The sequence below is a fragment of the Ursus arctos genome, unplaced genomic scaffold (genome assembly GCF_023065955.2).
Source record: "Ursus arctos isolate Adak ecotype North America unplaced genomic scaffold, UrsArc2.0 scaffold_34, whole genome shotgun sequence".
Taxonomy (NCBI): Eukaryota; Metazoa; Chordata; class Mammalia; order Carnivora; family Ursidae; genus Ursus; species Ursus arctos.
The window spans coordinates 11,803,266-11,828,208 of record NW_026623030.1 but is presented as its reverse complement, the minus strand read 5'-3'; the positions used below and the strand labels follow the sequence as shown (position 1 = coordinate 11,828,208).

The window sequence follows — 24,943 nt, the reverse complement described above, 5'->3', positions numbered from 1 at the left end:
TGCTCCCCCCCCCACTCCTTCTCTCTCTCTCTCTCAAATAAATACATAAAATCTTTTTTTAAAAAAAGTTAAACATAGAATTGCCATATGACCCAGCAATTCCTCTCCTGGGTAGATACCCCAAAGACTTGAAAACAGGGGTTCAAAGACTTGTACACTGAGGTTCACAGCAGCACTATTCACAACAGCCAAAAGGTAGAAACAACCCAAGAGTCCACCAACAGAAGAATAGATAAATACAATGTGGTGTATCTCACAACAGAATATTATCCATTCATAAAAAGGAATGAAGTACTGATACCAGTTTGAACACGGATGACCCTTGAAAACATGGCGCTAAGTGAGCAAAGCCACACACAAAAGGACACATGTTGTATGATAGATTTTATGTGAATTATCCAGAACAGGTTCATATCCAGAACAATTCATAGAGACAGAAAGCAGACTGGTGGTGGCCAGAGGATGGGGGAAGGGGGAATGGGGAGTGACTGTTTAATGCAGGTTCTCCTTTGGGGTTGATGAAATGTTTTGGAACTAGGTCTTCCTAGTAGGGGTTGCACAATATTGTGAATGGACAAAATGCTACTACTGGTACGCTAAAATGGTTAATTTTCTGTTAAGTGAATTTTATCCCCAAAAGAAATTTTTTTTAAAAGATTTTATTTATTTATTCGACAGAGATAGAGACAGCCAGCGAGAGAGGGAACACAAGCAGGGGGAGTGGGAGAGGAAGAAGCAGGCTCATAGCGGAAGAGCCTGATGTGGGGCTCGATCCCATAACGCCAGGATCACGCCCTGAGCCGAAGGCAGGCGCCCAACCGCTGTGCCACCCAGGCGCCCCCCAAAAAGAAATTTTTAAAAAATAACATTTGTGGGGCTGCCTGACTGGCTCAGTTGGTAGAGAATGTGACTCTTGATCTCGGGGTCATGAGTTCAAGCCCTATGTTGGGTGTCGAGTTTACTTACAAACAAACAATTAAATAAAAATAAAGTAACATTCGTGGATTCCTTCACCCCAAATATAAAAGTAACACACACACAAAGAAATAAAATCCACAGGGAAATATGGGTTGGCCACACAGTCATGGAAAAATAAAAACTACGTTAAGAACAGAAGGGCTGACCAACTTCATGAAGTCAGACTTTATAAATAGGTGGGAAGGGGGTCGAGGAATTAACTGGCACCAGGGGCCACACACAATAACTAAGAACGATGTGTCACTAGTAAGTTCCAAGAGCGCTTGGGTGGCTCAGTCGGTTAAGCATCCGACTCTTGGTTTCAGCTCAGGTCGTGATCACAGGGTCATGAGATCGAGCCCCGTGTCAGTCTCCAAGCTCAGCACAGTCTGCTTGAGATTCTTTCTCCCTCTCCCTCTGCCCCTTCTGCTCCTGCTCTCTCTGTAAGATAAATAAATAAATCTTAAACAACAAATGTTGACGGAAAGTGGAGAAAGGGGAACCTTCTTACACTGCGGGTGGGAATGCGAGCTGGTACAGCCACTCTGGAAAACAGTATGGAGGTTCCTCAAGAAGCTGAAAATAGAACTACCCCAGGACCCAGCAATTTGCACTACTCGGTATGTATCCCAAAGATACAAAGGTAGCGATCTGAAGGGGCACCTGCACCCCAATGTTTATAGCAACAATGTCCACAATAACCAAACTGGAATGAGCCCAGATGTCCGTTGACAGAGATGAATAGATAAAGAAGATGTGGTACATACACAATGGAATATTACTCAGCCATCAAAAAGATGAAATCTTGCTATTTGCAACAACATGGCTGGAACTAGAGGGTATTATGCTAAGCGAAATGAGTCAATCAGAGAACGACAATTATCATATGATATCACTCAAATGTGGCATTTAAGAAACAAAACAGAGGAGCACAGAGGAAAGGAAGGAAAAATAAAACAAGACGCAATCAGAGAGGGAGACAAACTATAAGAGACTCTAAACCATAGGAAACAAACTGAGGGTTGCTGGAGGGGACGGGGGAGGGGGAGGGGGTAACTGGGTAATAGATATTAAGGAGGGGGCATGATGTAACAAGCCCTGGGTGTTATATACAACTGATGAACCACTGAACTCTACCTCTGAAACTAATAATACATCATATGTTAATTAATTGAATTTAAATTAAAAAATAAATCTTAAAAAAATAGTATGTTCCAAAACTGCTCTGTCCAATGCAGTGGTAACTGGCCACTATTTCAATTTAAATAACTAAAATAAAAAATTCAGTTCTTCCGTTCATTTCAAGGGCTCAGTAGCCACATGTGGTTAGTGGCTGCTGGCAAAGACTTTCTCCTTGAGCAAATTCGGCATGGCTTTTAGCATCCTGTGCCTGTGTCCCTGGGATGACCCCAACCCCCCTAAAATGCCCACTGAGAAAGCTTGCAATTATACATCCCTTCTCTGCCCCTTTGAGACGTAAATCATCTACCGCTCAAAACTACCACCTCAAGGACCCGAAAAGCCATCTCTTTGAAATGCAAACGTTCAAGGACATGACTTTTGATCCTGTTCCCAGTTCCTGCGGGAGGATAAAAGCTTAACTTGGGGGGGGGGGCGGCGGGCAGTGAGTGGGGGGGGATGCTTGCTCCAACTTGCAGCACTCCTTCCTGTTGTAAAAATACAGAATTTTGTCTGCCTTCACTAGTGCCCGGCTTTGTTTATCTTTGGCAGTACTAAACTAGACAGTGTGGACATAGGACATGTGGAAAATCCTGTTAAGCGGAGCTTTATATTCATACTATGACGATATCATCAAATCTTCCCAAGAGGGGGCCACCTGAGCAAACTGATCCTTCATCTCCTAGGAGAGGAAGCCTCCAAAGAGCTCAACCGATAAGGCAGAATATTAAAGAAGCAAATCAGACCAATGATTCCTCATAACAGAAAAGCGTAAAAAGACATTCTGGAGGAAGGACGGGCATTTTAAGTTGTAAACAAACAAGCAAAACCTCTGTAAAAGGTGTGAACTTTAAGTCTGGTTGAAGTAACGAGTCAAGTTCATAGTTAATTTGGTCTTGCTTTAATCACCTTGGGAGAAAACCCCAGGTTCCGTGACCCCCCGTCAGTTAATTGGCCCGTAACTCAGAACTGTAATACCAAGAAATATCTGTGAACATTTTACATTCAAGTTACAAGTCCAGCAAAATAATGAAAGACTAATATTGAAACTCAGCCTAGATGTCAAAGTATAGAGTTGGAAGCCCGTGTTTATACTATAGGAAGGTATGAAAGCAAGTATAGAAATAACCAATAAACAAATTAAGTTCTAGTGGCATGTTTAGGAACAAGCCTTAGTATAATTGTAGTAATTTGGGGAATCGGTGGATTTCTGCCTTTGCTGTTCAAAGGAATTTGAAGTGCTCAAAACTCTCCATTGGAATGAATTTGTCATTTCCAGGTAGAGTAACTCCCACAGACCACGCACTGGGCAACAATCAGCCCTTCGTATTCCCCAAGCAAGTTTGCCGACAGGGCCATGGTCTGGGACAGAGGTGAGGCTCTGACGTGTCCCTGATCACTGTTTGCTCCTCTCCTTCCTCTCCTACATCCACCATGAATTTAGGCAACAGCCTTCTGACCAGTTTCCTGTTCTGAACATCTGCGGTCTAGGTCATTCTTCACCCCCGGCCCATGGTTATATTCCTGGCACTGGGAGAATCAGAGGGGTTTCTGCCTCTAAAACTTTCAAAGACTCCCCACCAATGACAGGGCATGGCCCCAAGTCCCCAGCAAGGCCTGAAGTGCTTTCATGACCTGACCTCAATCTTTTTGAGGCCCCTGCCCTCACAGCCCCTCTCTCCTCTCTCCCTCTATGAGTTTCTTCGGGTGGTCGCCTCTACCTAGAATAGTCTTCTCTTGTTCCCACCTTAGAGGCCCAGCTCAAAGACCATCTCCTCTGGGGGACATCCTAGGACCCCGCTAGTGCAGTGTTCTTGCTTATACCTTTATTAAAACACTCTATCTTCAGGGAGCCAAGACAGGTGGTGGTTAAAGATCCAGGCCTTGGATATGGACAAATAAGTGTTCAAACCCTAGTTCTGGGTCTTGCCAGCCTCTCAGTTGCTGCACGTGTAAATGAGCACACTGGTACAATGGTGAGCACAACAAATATGGCCTGTGCCTTCATGGGGCTGACAGTTAAGGGGGTGAGCCAAATAATCTAATGAACAAAGCAATGTCTAATGAGATTAATACTCTGAAATAGAGGAGCAGGGTTCTGTTTGAACATTTAACTGGGGAGTCAGAGGAGTTGAGGCAGCACTCAAGAGGCGGTGAAGAAGGAGGTAAAGTAAGATGTTCAAGTCAGAGCGAGTAGCATGTGCAAAGGCCCTGCGGTAGGAGAGAACATCAAGGGGAGAGAGATTGCTCTCTATACTCCCTACCTGCTGTTCTGCAGCTTGGCTTTTGTAGAGGAAGAAAGATAGACATTTACTTATGGCCCCAGACTCCTAACCATGTTTTTTCGTAGCCCTACGTCTTTAGGGTAGTTGGTCAGGCTCCCACTGCCCACCCTTCTTTCTCTCTCAGGCCCTTGTGCCACCTCCCTTCCTAGAGTTAGAGAGCAGAGGGGATGCGGCCACACCCTGCCCCACCTTTTCCTGAGGTCACCCTGAGTGGGTAGTGGGAACCAACAAACCCTCCCCCAGCTTCCCGAAAGCCTAATTTCCACGTCCCAGGCAGGCTCAGGCATGAGGCCACACCTTCCCTGGGCATCTATGTCAGGTAGACACTGCCTCCAACCCCTGCACCTAGGGTAACCCAAGCGCCATCCTACATATCTGGAAGGACGTCCAGTAGCATTTGTCCAGCTAAGACGTCTGCAAGATGGGACTAAATTAGCCATGATGTGGAGGGAGAGCAGGCAGGGGCCCCTGCAAAGACTGATCCCACTCCAACAATGGAGATGCCATTCACCCCCGCAGAACTTCCTTCAGTTGGCAGGCTACAGGCTTGAATTAGGACGGTAATCAGGCCACCTATGGCCACCGAGAGATGCCTGGAGTTTCCCGAGCACCCAGAAGGTGGGAGGGAGAGGCAGTGCCGTGAGTGGGCAGGAGGTGTGGGGTTAAGGTTACATACCATGACGACACCATCACTGTAGTTCAGCTTCTCAGCCGTGGCTTGGGGGGACCAAGGGAATGAGCTCAGGAAGGTGGGGGTAGACAGGCCCACCACGGAAGAGGGGACTTGTCTGTCCCTCCAGGCGCCGGTGCCCAGATGTTTAGACTGAAAGTCCTCCACACCCAGCCAGTGGCTGATGTTTGGGGAGGTGGCATCACCCTACAGGTACAGAGGAAGGACATCTGCGCTGCATCAGCATGAAAGGACCTGCGGGGAGCATGGACGCAGGGAACTTGACAGGTAGAAGGATACCGCTTGGTGGGGAGTGCCTGGACCCGTACCAGCCTGTGAGGGTTCCGAGCCTGGCTTTGCTGCTTGCTGGCTCTGAGACCTCGGAGGCTCCTTGACCAGTTTCCTGGCCCTAAGCGGGGTAGTCATCGTGCCCATCTCAGAATGTGCCAGGAGGACTAAGTGAACGAACCCTGCCTCATCCAAGAAGGCAACCGCCAACCGCCTATGGTAGTTCACTGGGACTGCCGTAACAAAGAGCCCCAGACCGAGTGGCTTACACAACAAAATGTAATCTCTCACAGTCCTGGACGCGAGGAGTCCAAGACCCAAGTACTGGCAGGCTTGGGTCCTTCTATGGCTGGGAGGGAGAAGCTGCTCTCCGCCTCTCCTCTGGCTTCTGATGGCTTACCAACAATCTTTGGCATTTCTTCGCTCTTGGAATCATCACCTCAATCTCTTTCTTCCCCCTCTCATGGTCCTCTCCCTGTGGGCACGTCTGTATCCAAATTTCCCCTCTTCATAAGGACACCAGTCACTTTGGAATAGGGGCCCACCCTTTTCCAGCATGACTTCATCTGAACTAATTACATCCGCCATGACCGTTTCCGAGCAAGGCCACATTCTGAGATACCGGGGATTAGGGCTTCAACCTATGAATTTGGGAGGGGACACAATTCAACACAAAAAACTACCTGTGGCTCACTGAGCATTTGAAATGTGGCTAGCTGGGATTGAGATGAAAGACCACATCCTAAGCTGAAATCCTAAATCACACTGGATTTCAAAGACTTAGTACAGGGACGCCTGGGTGACTCAGTTGGTTAAGCATCTGCCTTTCGCTCAAGTCATGATCCCAGGGTCCTGGGATCGAGCCCTGGGGAGCCTGCTTCTTCCTCTCCCTCTGCTGACTGCTCCCCCTGCTTGTGCTCTCTCTCTCTGGCAAATAAGTACATAAAATCTTTTAAAAAAACAACAACAAAGATTCAGTCCAAAAATAGAATGCAATATATCTCACTATCAATTTTTAATGAGATAATTAATTTATCTCATTTATTAATCATATCAGTTATGTGTCAAGATGATAATATTTTGGATAACCTGTGCTAAAAAAGCATAATTAAAATTCGATTTTTAAAAATGCGGTTGCTAATACAAATGGCTAACAGACACATGAAAAAATGTTCAAAATCATTAGCTATCAAGGAAATTCAAATCAAAGCCACACTGAGATACCACCTTACGCCAGTTAGAATGGCAAAAATAGACAAGACAAGAGACAACAATTGTTGGAGAGGATGTGGAGAAAGGGGATCCCTCCTACATTGCTGGTGGGAATGCAAGTTGGTACAGCCACTCTGGAAAACAGTGTGGAGGTCCCTTAAAAAGTTAAAAATTGAGCTACCCTATGATCCAGCCATTGCACTACTGGGTGTTTACCCCAAAGATACAGACGTAGTGAAGAGAAGGGCCACATGCACCCCAATGTTCATAGCAGCAATGTCCACAATAGCTAAACCGTGGAAGGAGCCGAGATGCCCTTCAACAGATGATTGGATTAAGAAGTTGTGGTCCATATATACAATGGAATATTACTCAGCTATTGAATTAGGACAGCAAGCTGGCCACCTATGGCTACCGAGAGATGCCTGGAGTTTCCCGAGCACCCAGAAGGTGGGAGGGAGAGGCAGTGCCGTGAGTGGGCAGGAGGTGTGGGGTTCTCACATTTGCTGCAACATGGATGGCACTGGAGGAGATAATGCTAAGTGAAATAAGTCAAGCAGAGAAAGACAACTATCATATGATTTCTCTCATCTATGGAACATAAGAACTAGGGTGATCGGTAGGGGAAGAAAGGGATAAAGAAAGGGGGGGTAATCAGAAGGGGGAATGAAGCATGAGAGACTATGGACTATGAGAAACAAACTGAGGGCCTCAGAGGGGAGGGGGGTGGGGGAATGGGATAGGCTGGTGATGGGTAGTAAGGAGGGCACGTATTGCATGGTGCACTGGGTGTTATACACAACTAATGAATCATCGAGCCTTACATCGGAAACCGGGGATGTACTGTATGGTGACTAACATAATGTAATAAAAAATCATTTAAAAAAATAGGCAAAGGAAAAAAAAATGCGGTTGCTAGAGAATTTCGAGTTACCTATGTGGCTCCCATTATTTCCCTCTTGGACCGTACTGAACTAATATTTACAAAGCCCTTAGAACGGGGCCTGGCCCGTGGAAAATACCTGTAAGGACTTGATAAACAAAGCCTTCTCTTTGGAGGTGACTCGTTACTTGTGGCATTTTAAAAATATGACTTTTCCCACTTCTCGGAGATTGGGAAAAGTTGGGAGCACATTTCTTGCCTGGCCCTTCTTTAATTGTGTGGATTTCATTTTATATTCTGGGAGCGTATGCCATATATAATGTGGTCTCATCTTTTCCAAATTGTTTCGTGGTATTTTTTCCGTGTGGTTATAAATTCTTCATCAACCACATTAAACACCGCGGCTTCCTGAGAAATTGTTTCCAATCTTCCTATTAACAATGCACGCCGCAACTTTAAGCTGAAAATCCTTTCTGTTAGGATAAAAAAAAAAAAGATTTATTTATTTTTAGAGAGAGAGAGCGTGAGTGAGCAAGGGGAGGGGCAGAGGGAGAGGGAGAGAGAATCCCAAGCCAATTCGGAGCTATCCTGGGAGCCCAACACGGGGCCGGGGGAGGGGGGGGGGTGGCGGGGGTGGGGGGGGAAGGTTTCTCATTGATTGTATACAAATTTCTTTGATGACCTCAAGGTTGAGCATTTATCCACTAGATTATTCCCCTGTGCATTTTCTCTTCTGATAATTAGTGTTTTGAGTCCTTTGTCCATTTCTTAGTGCCTTAGTATTTTTCAAATTAACGTACATGCATTCTTTAAAAAGATATCAATTTTGTACATTTTATTTTTTACAAATTCACATTAGCAACTGCTTACTTAATTGTGTGTCTTGTTTAACAGATTTTTGTATTTTTATGTAGTCAAATCAATTCATTGTCCCCTTTGTGGCTTCTGTCATCGTTTTCAAGCAAAGACATGCCCTTCCAGAGTCATGGTAAGGGTCAGTTTCACTTTCTTTTAGCTTTTTATAGTTTTTTAAAATTAAGATTTTAAATCCCTCTAGGACAGTGCTGTCCAAACAAAATCCAATGCAAGTCACAAATGTGAGCCACATATGCAATTTAAAATTTTCTGGTAGCCACATTTTTTAAAAATAAAAAGAATAGAGCACAGCGGATTTTTAGTGAAAAGAGTAGAACTATTCTGTATGATATCACAGTGGTGAATATATGTCACTCCATCTTTGTCCAAACCCGTAGAAGGTACTACCAGAAGTGAACCCTAATGTAAGCTATGGACTGTGGGTGATAATGACATGTCAGTGTAGGCTTCATCAGTTGTAACAAACGTCCCGCTCTGGTGGAGGATGGCCGTTGTGGGGAGGCTGTGTGTGAGGTTGGGGAACAAGGTATGTGAGACCTCTCTATACTTTCTGCTCAATTTTGCTGTGACTCTAAAACTGCCCTAAAAAATAAAACTTATTCATTAAAAAAAAATTCTAAAGTTGGGACACCTGGGTGGCTCAGCTGGTAAGCAACTGCCTTCGGCTCAGGTCATGATCCTGGGGTCCTGGAATCAAGTCCCACATCAGGCTTCTTGCTCAGTGGGGAGCCTGCTTCTCCCTCTCCCTCTGCCTGCCGCTCCCCCTGCTTGTGCTCTCTCTCTGTCAAATAAATAAAACCTTTTTAAAAAGATTTTATTTATTTATTTGAGAGCAAGCTAGAGAGAGAGAGAGAGCAGGAGAGCGAGAGAGCAGGGAGCCTGACTCTGGGCTCGATCCCAGGACCCCAGGATCATGACCTGAGCTGAAGGCTTAATCAACTTAGCCACACAGGCGCTCCAAAATTTTTAACAGATAAATAATTAAATAAATAAATAAAATTCTAAAGTATAAAAAAAGTAAAAAAGAAACAGATGAAATCAATTTTAATCGTATATCTTATTTATCCCACTATATCAAAAAATTATTACAACGTGTAATCAATACAAGAAATTAATGAATGAAGTATTTCATTTGGGGGTATCATGTCTTCGAAATTTGGCTTGTGTTTTACACTTAGAGCACATCTCTGTTGGTGTTAGTGACAAGCCGCAGTCCCAATACTCAACAGCCACATGTGGTGCGTGGCCACCTGGTTGGTCTGCACAGGTCTGGAATTTGGTTCGACCCAGAGGGAGGGGCAGAGAGGGGAAATGTTCTGATGGCCTGATTTATCTCCCTCTTCACCTTCACCTTCCACCTACTCCTCTCTTGAGAATTCCTGCCCGGCCAACCTGTGTTTTCTCACCTTTCTCAGTGACCTCTGCCTAGTTCCTGGATGCCATCCTGGCCACCTGTGCAGCTGCCCACCACCCGTGGCCTCCTGACCCCACCCAGGGCTTCCAGGGACTTTGCCACCTCCCATTCCCCCTCCTTCAGGCTGTAGAGCCCACCCAGGGGCTCACCAGGGGGGCCACCCCACAATTACCACCTCTGTAGCTCCCTGCTCTGGTCAAAGTGTCGATAGTAATAGCAATTACGACACAATATTCCTAACATCGCACACTGACTACGTGTGGAATGCCAGGCTAACCCATGGCGGACCATCTTATCTAACCGTGCAGACCATCTTATCTAACCGTCCTGACCTTCTCGGGGCTGGAACCATTTTGCCTATAAAGGCTTCTATCAGCCAGTGAGCACCGACCGGGGGCCCAGCCTGTGGTCAAGGCCAGGGGAGGGAGGTTGGGGTCCCTTGGGCGGAAACTCCTGGGGATCACCTAGAGTGTTGAGCCGGGTTTATGAAAAGTTCCTCCATTTTGCTGGGAAAGAGGATCTAGGTGTGTTCCCCAGAACTTGCCCACATCTCCTTTATGCCCCTGTCCCTTCCCCTACCCCACAGGAACCTGTAGGAGCCCCTGGGATGAGGAAGCCTGGAGGTAGCAGCGCCTGCTGCCCTCCCCTCGAGTCCGAGTCCGCACTCCGGGACCCCTGGGGGGCGGGTAGCCTCCCTGCCCCTGGTAGGGTGCGTCTTGCGCTGCTCCCCACCCCCTTCCGCTGTCGCTGGCAAAACACCCCGAGGGGAGGGAGAACCCGGTAGAGCAGGGCAGGGCTAGCAGGGCTGGCACTCTCTCGTTGGGGCGGGGCCCACATCTGCTGGCCGGACAAACCAGGCAGCTGCGAGGCCAGGCGGCTGGCGGGCAGACTCCTGGCACACCTGCGCCCTGTGACCCCTGCGCCCGAGGGCACCATGAGTGGCCGAGTCGGGGACCTGAGCCCCCAGCAGCAGGAGGCGCTGGCCAGGGTGAGGGGCTTCTCGGGTGGGGAGGCTTGGGGAGGGAAGGAGCTGCCTGACACTGCCCGCCCGGACTGGAACCCCTATTGTTTGGATGGAAAAGGGACCCTTGAGGGCGTCTCTGTCCAGGTGGCCCACCCCTGGGCACAGTGGCTGAGGCAGACGTATATACGGGACACCGGACTTGAGCCCTTCTCTGGGCTCCGTTGGGGCCACATCCAGCTTTCCACTCCTGCCCCCTCGGGACCATGGAGCCCTGGCTCTTGTCCCCTGGCTGGGGGGGTAGGGCGGTGCTGCCATCCCTCTGGGCAGCCTTGGGCAGACAGACTAGCAGGTCTCCTGCTCTGATTGGGACATTTGTTTGTTTGGCTTCTCTTTGTGGTTTTCGGACTCCCCCAGGGCCCAAGCCTTCTCCCTGTTGTCAATGTTTCCATTAAAGGGGAACGGAGTGGGTTCGGTGATTTCAACAGTCCTTCCCGCTGCAGCTGAGAGTGTCGCGCCCTGGGGAAGGAGGAGCGTATCCAGGTCTTAGGTGCCACAGCATTAATTTGATTTGGAGACAGACGGCAGGGCCTGGAAACTGACTTCGGGTTAGGAGAGGGAGGGGACGGCCCTGGCTCACACATCGGGCCCACGAAGGGAGGGCTTCCGACTTGCGGAGAATGGTTTCTTTTGTGGCTCCTACTCTGGGGAGGGTCCTGTTGAAGGAGGGGGACACTGGATGAATTCTTAGTGAAGGAGAGAAGGGTCCCAGGTGGAGAGTGGGGGGCTCTGGATGAATTCACAGGTTTAGGAGTTTCCAGAAGCAGAGAGCCCTGAGCTGAAGGAGGGATCCCCAAGTGAAGGAGGAAAAGAAGTCTCCTGGTTAGCCTTCTCCCTCCCCACTGGCAAAGGCCTCAGGCTCATGGGAAGGGCTGGACACCTGGCCTTTGGGGGTGAATTATGATGGAGATGCTTGTGGGTCAAAGAGCTTTAAACAATGTAAAAGAGTTTATTCTTATTTTTTCCCCATTATTTAAAAGAAATGAATGTTAGTTGTTTTAAAAATGAGGGAGAAAGAGGAAAGTAAGAAAAAGAAGAAGTCACCCATGGTCCCAGAGGTCTAGACAACCATGCCTAGGAGCATGTCCTTCCAGGTTTTTCCTAAGCCTACTTTCGACCACCTGTGGTCACGCAGCCAGAGCCTGCTTTCTCCATATGGCATCATTGGTAAGGTAGTTTCTCCTTTGAGTTACTCCAGACCCTTCCCAGCGCCTGCTTAGTGGTTTTCCCTTTTATTTGATGTGCATTCCAAGGATGGGGTGGCTTTGGGACTGGAAGATGGGGACTCTTCCTGGCCTGGTAGCTTCCTCCCTCTGTCCCTTGGAAAGACCCTCCACCACTTCAGCCTCTCTTCCTTCCTCCATGAAGCAGGGGTGTGACCTTTGCTCCTCCTGAGTTCAAGGAGGGGACTCTGGTAATCTGGAGGGGCTGAAGGGTGCACAGTTATTGTTCCTCGGTTATTGTTACGACGTCACTCCCCCTAAAAAACTTAGGAGCTCAGAGGCTGCACCTGATGGGAACTGCGGGTGGCGATAGCTGGTGCTCTTCTTACGTTACTTGTGAACACTGGCGAGGTTTCATCTGATTATTTGTTTTTCATTATGTGAGCAATACATGAACACATTCTTATTTTGTTTTTAAAAATTATTTTGAAGATTTGATTTATGTGAGAGAGAGAGAGAGAGCACGAGCAGGGGGAGGGAGGGAGAGGGAGGGGGAGAAGAAGACTCCCTGCTGAGTCGGGAGCCCAAGGACCTGGGGCTCCATCCCAGGACCCTGAGATCATGACCTGAGCCAAAGGCAGACACTCAACTGACTGAGCCACCCAGATGCCCCGAACACATTATTATTTTAAACATCAATCTTAAAGCTAAAAGGAGGTTTGGTGGAGGGCTGTCAAGATAGCTTCCTATGGCTTTGCTACCACGGACTTCTAATCCTAAAGTCCCATTCGCAGGTTCCCCTGCAAACCCGCCCCTCCAGGGCTTGCCTTCGGCTCCCTTAGTCCCCATGGAAGTGAGGCTTCCTCTCTGTCCCAGACCTGAGCTCCAGTCCCATACCCAACTTTCAGCAGCTTCCCCAAACTCCACCAGGAGGCAGAAGCCCCTGTCAGGAGGCAGGCCCCTCTCTTTCCCCAGTCTCGATGGGGTCTGCTGAGGCATCCCTGGCTTCTCTTGCCGTTCCTTGCTGTTGACCTCTGCCTGGGGCTGTTTCCACGAAAGCTCCACTGTCCAGAGCTCCGGGCAGTCCACGTTTGCAGAGTGCCCACATTTTTCTGACACCTGCTGCAAGCCAGGACTGCCGCTAAGTGCTTTACCAGTACACACTCCTGTGATTGGCACAAGTTCACCTTTCTCCCCACTGCACAGATGAGGAAACAGGCTCAGAGTGGTTAAGTAACTTGCTTCCAAATCTAGACCCTCAAGACGCAGTATCAAGGGCGGGGTTCCTAAATTGTTCTCACTTGCCTGCGGCCGCTTCACAGGGATTTTTGTCAAAATAGGGAAGGCAGGGCCCCACCTCAGGCCTATAGAATGAGGATCTTGGGGAGGCAGAGAACCCCCAAAGTTTGAGAAGGACCCAACTCTTCCTGTCATGGTGGGCTGAGGGGTGCTCCTTTCCCAGGTAGCTGAAAGGTCCAGGCAGCTGTTGCTACCTCTGTGGTCCCCACCCTGCAGAGCCCCTGGGCAGGACTGACTGACAGACTGAGTTTGGGAAGGGTCGGGGTGGGGCTGGGAGCCCCTTTGACCATTATATCGCCCCCTCAGTTCCGGGACAACCTCCAGGACCTGCTGCCCGCTCTGCCCAATGCTGACGAGTACTTCCTTCTGCGCTGGCTCCGAGGTGAGGCTGGCAGGGTCTGGGGCAGAAAGGGAGAGAGGGAAGAAGGGTTTCAGGAAAGTGGGTGGGACTTTGGGAGACAATGCTACGGAGTGGAGAACATAGGCTCTGGAATCACCCTGCTTTGGGCTGGAATCTGAGCTCCCCTCCAAACCAGCCTGGCACAAAAACCCCATCGAGCCTCAGTTTCTTCATCTGTAAAGTGGGATGAGGCCACCTCCCCAAGGATTGCTGTGAGCGTTGAATGAGAGGGTATAGTACTTGGCTCTCGGTGGGCATGTGGTCGAGGTGAGGGTAGAGTTCACATCGGGGAAGTTCTCAGGATGACTGGCCTGGCCAGGCCTTGAGTCAGAGAGCCCTGAATATACTCTTCAGGTCTTGCCTGTGTGTCTATCTCCAGCTCCTTGAAGGCAGGGCTGTGTTGTCCCCTGAGGGAACCTGGCCACCGAGCAGGTGCCCTCAAACACTTCCGGAAGTGGATGCGATTAAAGGTAGAGAAGGAATTTCTTCCAGGAATTGCCACAGGAGTGTGAAAGTAGAATAACAGAAACCTAGGGGGGAAATTCATTTCAATTCAACACACCCCATGGAATGGATTTTGAACTTGAACCAGGAGAGAAGTCAGAAGTCAGGCTGGAAAGTGCACACACGGTGTGGTGATGAAGCCAGCCTTGGAAGCCGGCAAACCTGGGAACCCCAGCTCGGCCATGTGCTAGCGGTGTGTCTCTGGCAATCACTCATTGTCTCTCAGCCTCACGCTTCTCTTCTGGGGCGTAGGCATAATACTGGTCCCCCACCTGCAGGAGGCTGCGAGTCAGACATGAGGTCATGGACCTGCACAGCGCCTACACAGGGGAAGCCCTCCCTTCTGTCCTGTTTGTTCTATTTGGTTACATTTTTTAATTATTATTTTCTACAAACTTTATTTTTTAGAATGGCTTTCAATTTACAGAGCATTGTGAAGATGGTACAGGACATTCCCACATATGCTGCACCCATGAACTTTTTCCATTCCTCTGCTGCATATGGTACAATTCATGAACCAACACTGATAACGTGATCATTAACTAATATCCCTACTTTGTTTAGATTGCCTCAGTTTTTCTGTCCCAGGATCCCATCCAGGATGCCAGATTACATTTAGTCATCATCTCCCTAGGCTCTCTTGACTGTGGCAGCTTCTATTCTGTTTTTTTTTTTTAAAGATTGATTGATGGATGGATTGATTTATCAGAGAGAGAGAGCGAGCACAAGCAGAGCCGGCAGTGGAAGAAGCAGGCTTCCTGCTGAGCAAGGGGCCCATATGGTACTTGATCCCAGGACCCTCGGATCATGACCTGAGCCGAAGGCAGATGCTTAACCAACTGAGCCACCCAGGGGTCCCTTCTATTCTGTTTTTAACAAGTTATGTCCATGTCATTCTCCTGAGCTAAAGAAGGAGTGAGGACAGTAGATTTCTTGAAGACCCTTGATGCAGGGTTAGAACTCTCTCCTCCTTTGGAGTCTTTCTGAGTTTAAAAACCAACTTTTCAGGTCCCTGTAGTGTCATTGAGAAAGGAAAGAAGTCACAGACACTGTAGGCTGCTGGATCACAGGAAAGAAAAATGATCTAAAGTTGGGAGAGAGGGGACAGGGTGTCCTGATGCCTCCCACTTTCTGCTGAGGCAGACTGGCTGACATGGTCCTGTCCCCTTCCACTTTACCTCCGTGACCACACTCCCTGCCTCACTAGCCCAACACCTGCACAACAGGAAGGGTGGTCTCTGGGGCTGAACTTGGAGTCTCCCTAGTCAGGCCAGATGCAGAGGGGCCCGCCCTGACCCTCCCTCAAGTCACTTCACTTTGTTTTCTTTATCTCCATCTCACCACTGGGTCCATCTCTCCCACTCAGAAGCCAGTCCCATGACGACAGCCTGCCCCATACTTCCAGCCTGGCGCATAGTAGGTGCTACTAAAAAAACTATGAGGGTCCATCAGCAGTGCCCAAACCACTTCCTATAGAACAAGAAACCACCCTGGTTCTCAGTAGGAAATCTCCTATACACCACAGAGATTTTTTTTAGAAGCCAATAAAAGAACATTATAGACAATTATGCACAAATTCGAAAATCTCAATGAAATCAGTGCATTCCTTATAATACACATATAAGGCCAAACTCCAGCAAGAAGAAAATAGAAAGCCCCAACAGACCAATAAATACTAAAGACATATAAACGGTACTAAAAAGCTTCCCTCCTTCCAAAACTCAGACCCCAATGTCTTTACAGATGAATTTTCCCAAAGTTTTAAGATTAGCTGATACCTGCTTCACAAATTGTTGGAGTTGCTTTAAAATATGTAAAAAAAGTGAAAGTTACTTTATGAGGCTTGGGTTAGTTTGATTCCAAAATGAGATCAGGACAATAAAAGACAATTCTGGACTTGTTTCACTTGTTAATGTAGATGTAAGGAAGTCTAAGTGAAACGTTACATGATAGAATCCAATAAGGTATTAAAATTACACAACATGATCAGCGCGAGTTTATCTTAGGTACGCAGGGAGAATTCAACATCAGACAATCTATCAGTGTCACTGAACACATTAATAGAATTAAAAATGAGAAATCATGTGACTATCTCAATGCAGGAAAAGCATTTGAAAAGGCTCAAATCCTATTTATAAGATAAAACAAAATAAAAGTCTTACCAAACTAGAAATAGAAGGGAATTTCCTTGGCTTGGCTTAGTAATGGTTATGTAGCAAAGATCTTACAATACATGTTGTGAGATAGGAAGAAGTTTGAGATGCATTTGCTTTAAAATCAGGAACAAGGAAAGGATGATGTCAAGCAACATCACAGTTTAAACAGAACTAGAGACACTTGCCAATGTTATAAGGAAAGAAAAAAGTAATCTAGTCTATAAAGACTAGAAGGGAAGAGTTAAATTTCTTTTCTAGATTTAGAAATTTCATTTCCAAAATGAAGCATCACATTTTCAATTAAAGTGAATATATTTCTTCAAAATAAGTAATCACAACAACAGTTAGCCATTGACTGAGAAGTTCCTGGGAGCCAGGTAATGTGCCAAGGACTTTATATGCTTTATCTTGTGTCATCCTTTGAATAACTGAAAACGATACTATTCCTATTTAACGGATTAAAAACTAAGACTTAGAGAACGTAGGTGAATCGCTCAAAGTTGCACAGCAAATAAAAGGACAAAACTAGAATTCAAACCCAAGTCTGTTTGACTCCAAAGCCTATGCTCCTCACTACCCCTAACACCAAGGGGGTCTGTGCTCCCATGGGGATGTCTAATATTACAGGCTGGATGGGCCTCTGGAATGAACAGTTTAAAAAGGCTTGAATACTGAAATCGAGGGCTTCCAAAGTCTTCTAGAGGATTAAAGATCCTTGCTTTTTTATTTTATTTTATTTTTTTTAAAGATTTTATTTATTTATTTGACAGATAGAGAGAGACAGCCAGCGAGAGAGGGAACACAAGCAGGGAGTGGGAGAGGAAGAAGCAGGCTTCCAGCAGAGGAGCCTGATGTGGGGCTCGATCCCAGAACGCCGGGATCAAGCCCTGAGCCGAAGACAGGCGCTTAACAACTGAGCCACCCAGGCGCCCCAAAGATACTTGCTTTTTAAAAAATGTCTGGGGGCACCTGGGTGGCTCAGTTTTTTGAGTGGCCAACTCTTGATTTCGGCTCAGGTCATGATCTTAGGGTCTTGAGATTGAGCCCCGAGTGGGACTCTACACTCAGCAGAGAGTCTGCCTGAGATTCTCTTTCTCACTCTCCCTCTGCCTCTCCCCTCTGTGCTCCTTCTCTCTCTCCCCCTCTCTCTTTCTCTCTCCAAAATAAATAAATAAATAACTATTTTTTAAAAATAAATGATAAAAAAATGTGCAGACCCCCAGTGTATTCTTGGGGTGCCATGGAAGGTTCAGGCATCCCCGTATTTCCTCATGAGTTTTCAGAGAACTGTGAGTTCTAGATTCAGTCTCAAGCCTCCTCTCACCTTGGCTCTTATTGCAGCTCGGAACTTTGACCTGCAGAAATCTGAGGACATGCTCCGGAAGGTGAGGCCCCATTCTCATGAGTGTCCTGCCTCCCACACACTGCACCCCAGGGATCAGTGACAAAGAGTAGGAACTCTTGCCCTGTCCTGTTCTTATATGTTTCCTCCCTTCCTCCTTTCTGCATCAGACCTAGGTCTGCCCACAGCCCTCCTCCTGGCATTGCCATCTCCAGTTCTAGGTCAGTAGAGCTTGGGGATGCTCTGGCAGGGTCTTGGGGGCTGTAGGCAGAGGGACCTGGCCTGATGCCCCCAGGTGCCTTCAAGGCCTTTGTGGTAGGCAGTCTTCAGGTCCTGCCATTTCTCCACAGCACATGGAGTTCCGGAAGGAACAGGACCTGGACAACATACTCTTGTGGCAACCCTCAGAGGTGAGCCCCACGCAGCATCCCCCAGACCATCAGATACCCTTCATACCCCCCCCCCCAACATCCAGCCATCTGATGGCTGATAGGCTGGTTTGAGTCAGGACTTCACCCCCGCACCCAGGTGATCCAGCTGTATGACTCTGGTGGTCTGAGCGGCTATGACTACGAAGGCTGCCCCGTGTGGTTCGACATCATTGGGACCCTTGACCCCAAGGGTCTTCTCCTGTCCGCCTCCAAGCAGGAGCTGATCCGGAAGCGCATCAGGGTCTGTGAACTGCTTTTGCGGGAGTGTGAGCTACAGAGTCAGAAGGTAAGTGACTGGATGGGGAGCACACAGAGGGCCCGATCTGTCTGAAGGGTGGCACCAAGACCAGGTAGGAAAGGCTGCCTCTGCTCACCAGGCCTCAGCACCCTGGGCTTTGGTGGGACGTGGCTTCTTCTGCAGTCACCCATCTATGAGCATCTAACGTGTGCGTGGCACTCTCTGCTGGCGAGTGCCAGGGATCACCAAAGCCTTTTCCCCTCTGACCTTGGGTACAGTGAATGCTCTGGCTGTTCCCCGGGAACCCTGGGAATAGTGGATGGTCAGCTTTACTTATGGAAAAGATGTCCCCGTTAGAAACTGCGTTAACTATAACCTGATGGGGGAGCCATTGCTGTGGGCTTCTCTGAGAGCAGTGACTCTTGAAACTTGGCACATTTGTCATGGGTCCGTAGAAGCTAATATGGAATTGCTACCAAAAAAAAAAATATTGAGTCCAGTGGGGCATAGAGCATCCAAGCCAGGAGGGACCCACACCCATCTGAACAGATCTTCTCTTTGCCCTGACTCTGTGTTTCCGGGTGCATACCCTTCAGAATGAATCTATTGCCAAGTGTGGTCTGTTGGTTTTGTGAGGCTAAGCGTCTCCATGAGCCTAAGAAGACCTCTGGGGGGGAGCTCTTGTGTCACTTCGGGATGACCTGCCTGATGGCGAGGGCAGGGCCTGCGTCCCCAGCGTCTGTCATGGTGCTAGACACCAAGTAGACCCTTGGCGCAGAGATTCGTGGCAAGCATGAGACACTGGCACACAGTGCCTGGTCTGAATAGCTGTGTGTCTCTCGAAAAAGATGGCTGATTTTATGGGGTCACAATGGGTCTTCTACTTCATGGACGTTTCCGATCAGAGCTGGTGATTGTGGTGATGACAATACTAGTAATAACATCTGCTGGCATTTACTGGGGAGTCAGGCACTGGGCTCTTTGTGAGTTATCTCACTGCATCTTCCTGGAAATTCTATCCCAATCTGGAATTATCCCCAGTTCACAGAGGGAGAAAATAAGGCTCAAAGCAGTTAAAACCCCACCCAAGGCCACACAGCCTGCCAGCCGTGTAGCTCTGGCTCAACACACCTCGGGACTGCAGACGCCGGCTGACACAGTGTGCTATTGTACAGGGAGATGCCCGATGGGCAACGAGTGAGGTCTTTAGTTCTACAGTGAACTCATTCTGGGCAATCGTGTTGAGCAAACAGTGTGATAAGGGGCCACTGTGCCGGGGCTCGGATGCATCATCTTCTTAGACCCTAGGTGGGCTCGATCTGTTTGGAAAACCCTGTGGGCAGTTGGGGGCTGGGCTAGCAGGAAGGTGGGAGCAGTGCAGGGTCTCCCTGGCGGGGACCTCCGGGCCGGAGTTGTTGTGTGACCCGTATCCCTGTGCTGTCCCATGTAGCTAGGCAGGAAGATTGAGACGGTGCTGATGGTGTTTGACATGGAGGGGCTCAGCCTGAAGCACTTGTGGAAACCGGCTGTAGAGGTCTACCAGCAGGTGAGGTAGGCAGCTGGCTCGAGGCCAGTGGAGCCGCTGCCCACACAAGTTTCCGGGCCATGGAGGAGGGATCACCCCCCCCTCCCAGCAGCCAGTGAGAAAGAGGAGCAAGAGTATCCCAGGGGATGAAGTCCATCTCATGGGGAAGGTGGATGGCCAGGGGGTGGGGGTGGCAGGGGCTCTTGTCTCGGCAGCATTAAAGGCCACCAAATCCAGGCATAGAACGTGTTGGAGCATGACCTTGACCAGACTCGTCTTGCTGCAGTTTTTTGCCATCCTGGAAGCAAATTATCCTGAGACGCTGAAGAATTTAATTGTCATTCGAGGTGAGCCCATGATGCGGATGACCCCTTGGGGAAGGAGGAGTGGGGAATGGGGAGAAACAGTGGGTAAATCACCCAGTTTAGGGATTCTCAAACCATTCTTTGTGAAGATCGGTTTTTTTTGTTTTGTTTTGTTTTTTTAGCTAGTCCTCCATAGACTGATACTTTTGGAATATACAAAATTTGCTCTGATATGTAGCAGCAAATGTCAAATAAGTTATAAGTTCTAAATGTAAACTGTTGTTTTCCTTAGTTTTCTCAGTGTGGAATGGTAACAGAGAGTTCATGGACCACACTGGCTAATAGACATGCTTTGAGTGGGAATGGTCCCTGTCTGTGACGGTTGTACAGTGAGGGGAACACCATGTGTGCTCTGGGGTCAAATGATCTGCTTTCCAATCTAGCTAGCTCTGTGATTGTGAGCAAGTCTCCTTAACCTTACTAAGCCTCAGTTTTCCCAATCTGTAAAATAGGGACGCAATGACACCTTCCCTATAAGATAGCCATGAGGTTAAATGAGACGGTCTGTGGAGGAGGAGCCCACAGAAAGCGCCCAGTCAGTGTGAGCACTTCAGGTGGGACATGAGGTCTAATACTTGCGCCCAAGAAAATTCCAAGACAACTTGGGAAACCTGTGAGTGTGGACAGGAAGAGGCACCATTGGGAAATCCACGTTACTGACACCCTACAACTGGGTGGGGGGGGGCAGCCACTTATTGAGAACCAGGCACTGTGCCAAATGTTATGCATACGTTGTTTAATTTCTCTCCATTTTATAGTCAATAGCACTAAGACTCAGAGAGGGTGAGTAACTAGCTGAAGGTCACACAGCTGGAAGTAGCAGAATCTAGATCTTTTCAACTCCTGTCCAGCCCATGCCCCTGGCCGTGACTCTACCTCCCAGTCCTCTCTAGCCCAGTTTCCCAAGGGAGTTTCATGCGTTTCAGCCCCCAAGCTGTTCCCCGTGGCCTTCAACTTGGTCAAGTTGTTCATGAGTGAGGAAACGCAAAGGAAGATAGTGATTCTGGGAGGTGAGTGACTTGGCCTCCTGGCTGTGCCCATCTCTGCCTGGGCAAGAAGAGGTCAATGTGAAAGGCCCTATTTCTCCCTGGCTCATCCTCTTTACTCAGGCACTGACCTTGGCCTGACCCCCACGGGTCTTTGCACACTCCAGTGATGCTTTGGGCCCTAGACCCCAGCCTGGGTGGCCACATAAAGCATTTGGGTGCTTTCAGGAGTAGGTGCTCAGGGGAGTAAGCCAAGGACACATCAGGTTTCCTCCCTGGGCGTGGCTTCTCTGCCTTCTGTTAAGCCTCCCTGAGCTCCCGCAGTGTCCCCCACCGCTCCCCCCCACCTTGCTCCCATAGGCAACTGGAAGCAGGAGCTGCCAAAGTTCGTCAGCCCTGACCAGCTGCCTGTGGAGTTTGGGGGGACCATGACTGACCCTGATGGCAACCCCAAGTGCCTGACCAAGGTACAGGGTGCCCAGAGGATGAGGAGGGAGGGGTGATGGCCATGGTCTAGGGCTCGCTCACCAGCCCTTACCCACAGATCAAATACGGCGGCAACGTGCCCAGGAGCTACTACCTACGTAACCAGGTGAGGACGCACTATGAGCACACGGTGACCGTGGCCCGAGGCTCCTTCGTGCGGGTGGAGAACGAAATCCTGTTCCCAGGCTGTGTGCTCAGGTAGGGACGGCGGCCACCCCACCCCCCGCCCCCACGCAGCTGGGAGGGGCTCGGAGCCCAGGCAGGTGGTCATGACTGGGGCCCTGTCCCCCGCAGGTGGCAGTTCGCATCAGAAGGGGCAGACATTGGCTTTGGGGTTTTCCTGAAGACCAAGAGGAGGGAGCAGAAGCGGGCAGGGGAGATGGTGGAGGTGCTGCCCATCCAGCGCTACAAAGCCCACGTGGTACCGGAGGACGGGAGCCTCACCTGCCTCGAGGCTGGCGTCTGTAAGAGCTTAGCATTCACTGGAGTGGGTTTCTTCCTTAGGGCAGAGAAATGAGCTCATACCTCTTGCCAGGCTGTCCTGCTTGCCCTCGATTTCCAGCTCGCAGGGAGGGTGTGGGGGTCTGTCCAAGCAACTAGATCCCGGGGTGGCAGGGGAATTGGCTTCAGGATGTTAGATCTGGTGTGTGGCCCCTGGGTATGCGTACAAGGGCGGAGAGGCATTTTGGAGAGTGGGATTCACAGCCTGAAGCTGGAGACTCAGCTCCCGGGAAGCCCTTACACAGCACTCAACAGGCTGAGAGACAGGTAGGTGAACGGCCATGGGCTGCCTGCCAGGGGTCCCCGGCTGCCCAGGTGCCTGGCAGTCCCACGGTGGGAATCCCAAAGACATGATTCTTCCATGTGATTATCCTTCATTCTCAGGCCCCCAAGCCAGATGCAGTTAGGTGGGTCTTACCAGAAGCAGCGTTCCCCAGGAACAGCACTGACCTCCCGCCTCTATCGGGAACAGAGCTAGGAGAAGGGGAACCCAGGGTTTTACTAATGCTCTGGTGGATACATCTCTGGTTCACCTTTGTGGTGAGGGAGAATTAGAAAGGTGGAGACCGAGAAATCTGGATGACTCATCACATCCCGGAGCTCACTTTGCACCTTGGCATTGAAGGGAACGTCTCCTTTAAAAGGCATCATGGGAAAGTGGCTTACGGAGCTCAGCCCTCTCCTCTGGGGAGAGCAGGGCTCCTCTATCGGTTGGAGCATCAGGATAAGGACATCCTAGTCCTTCCCTTCCCTTGCTCTGTACTCATCGGAGAGTCCTCTTAACCTCTGTAGGCCTCAGTTTCCACATCCTTAAAATGGGGATGATAGTACCTTCTGGGGGGGCTGCTTTGAGGATTCGGAGAGCTGGGAGTGCAGACGTGGCTCCTGGCACATAGGAGGCGCTGGTGCTTGCTGGCGGTTATTAGTTAGCGCAGCGAGATGGTCTGAGCGGTGGGCGCTGGGGGCGGGGCAGTGGCTGACCCTCCAGCACCAGCCACAGTCCTGGGCCCATTCCCAAGGGCACGAGGCGTGCAGCTATGTCAGCCTGGCTGTGCAGGATGATTTCTCCACCCTGCAGACGTCCTGCGCTTCGACAACACCTACAGCCTGATGCACGCCAAGAAGGTCCACTATACTGTGGACGTGCTGCTCCCGGACAAGGCCTCCGAGGAGAAGATTCAGGGTTTCGAGGCGAAGAGACCATCCCCAGCGCAATGAAGACCCCTGCTGCCTCTGTGCCTGTGCTCTTCAATCCCCGGCACCCCCTCCCTGTCCCCTGCCCTCCCAGGCGGGGTGGCGCTTGGAGGAGCCACTCACCCTGAGTCACCATCTCGGCTCCTTGTGGGCCCACCAGGCACAGGGGCAGAGCAGGAAGGGGCATCCGATGCATCGGCCGCACTGAGGGTTCAGACTGGCACCTGGTCCCCTGTTTGCAGAGACTAAGGATGAGAAACCCGAGGATGAGCCCGGGTCCACCGAGGAAGTGTCCTGCCCCCAGAAGCTGCCCTTCTGTCACTCCTGACAAAGTCCACCAGTCCCAGGACTCACCCACACCTAGCGATCTGACTTGGGGGCAAGTGCACAAGCCCCAGGCCATGCAGGGAGCATAGTGTCAAGTCTGAAGAGCAGAGAAGCCCCCATCTCTGCTCGTGGAGGCTCAGCAGGGGTGGACAGAGCCAGCTGGAGGTGGCCGGGTGGAAGGATGGGGCCAGCTGGGTGGTGGAGCTGAGGGTCTTGGTTCTGGGAGGGCACCAAGGCCCTTCAAAGTTGTCCTCCTGCCTTTGGAGGGAAGATCAGAAATGGAGCATGAGGCCCAGCATGGATAACCCTCGGGAGGAAAAGCCATGCTCGGTCACACAGAGCTACGCGGGTGAAGACTGAGTCTCTCGGAATTCTCAGTGACCCTCCTCCTCCCCACCTGCCGTTCCTCCCCACCTGCCGTGATCCAGCTGACATTCAGATGGGGTTCCTTCTGGCTCTGAGTAAGGACCAGGACCCTAGCAGAGCTGGAGTGAAGTCGAACGTCCTGGAATAAAGTAGAACGCGCTGGGGTGGAGCTATCCTCCCAGCGTGCTTATCCTTTACTCTGATTTATGTCTTGGAGAACCATCGAGGTTTCCTCCATCTTTGTGTCTCACTAGAGGGACAACTGAGGGTTGTCTGCCAACTCCCCACCACCCCACCCCAAATACGACTCAGTAGCTGGCCGGTGATGGCTTCTGTTTCCCAAAGGCTGGCTCTCCCGGTGCCTGCAGCCCCCATCACGACCGCCATCCGCTCTGCCAGACGAGCTGCCCCACAGAGCAGACCTGGCCCAGAATGAGCCAGTGAAGCTGCTGGGTGGTCAGATGTCCCTGGTAAACGGGTCCTTGGTGCAAAGCATTAGCATCCTGGCCTCCAAGACCCCTACCAGAGGCAGGAAGCCTCAGCAAACACCAACATCCGGGCTCTTTGCAAACAAGAAGCCAGCTCAGGCCCCTCTCTTGCGCTCAGATTCTGTGATTTCATTTTTCCATTTAATAGCTTTCCTGATTTCCCAGGGCCTCTTCTTTCCGGGCAAGAAAATGATGAGGCTTGGGAAGGTGGGGGTCTTGGGGTGAGCTATGCGAGGCCCTTGGGGCCCCAGGGCCTCCGCCGGCGGCAGGCCGCATCACCCATGGTCCAGCACACAGTCTGAACAGGGGCTCTGCTGCTACAGAAAGCAAACTAACGGAAGGAAACACAATTTAAAAGCCAGCGCGCAGAGGCTTTGCTGGTCCAAC

At 49.8% G+C, this 24,943-nt stretch overlaps 1 protein-coding gene across 3 annotated transcripts; it reads left to right on the top strand.

The window, feature by feature from the left end:
* The first annotated feature begins 10,552 nt into the window (after positions 1–10,552).
* Positions 10,553–24,271, top strand: LOC113245038 (SEC14-like protein 4). Of its 3 annotated transcripts, none has more exons than XM_026484821.4 (12): positions 10,553–10,752; positions 13,554–13,629; positions 17,649–17,692; positions 18,000–18,059; positions 18,178–18,366; positions 19,769–19,864; positions 20,130–20,190; positions 21,135–21,218; positions 21,555–21,661; positions 21,739–21,878; positions 21,975–22,144; positions 23,260–24,271. In XM_026484821.4, the coding sequence occupies exons 1-12, from the start codon at positions 10,699–10,701 to the stop codon at positions 23,397–23,399; spliced, it is 1,221 nt and encodes a 406-aa protein (XP_026340606.2). In that variant the 5' UTR covers positions 10,553–10,698; the 3' UTR covers positions 23,400–24,271. The 3 variants fall into 3 exon arrangements, with proteins under 3 accessions (XP_026340606.2, XP_044234953.2, XP_044234954.2); XM_044379018.3 differs by having other exon boundaries at positions 10,572–10,752; positions 18,298–18,366; XM_044379019.3 differs by lacking the exon at positions 10,553–10,752 and adding an exon at positions 17,820–17,870 and having other exon boundaries at positions 13,584–13,629.
* The last annotated feature ends 672 nt before the right edge of the window (positions 24,272–24,943 follow it).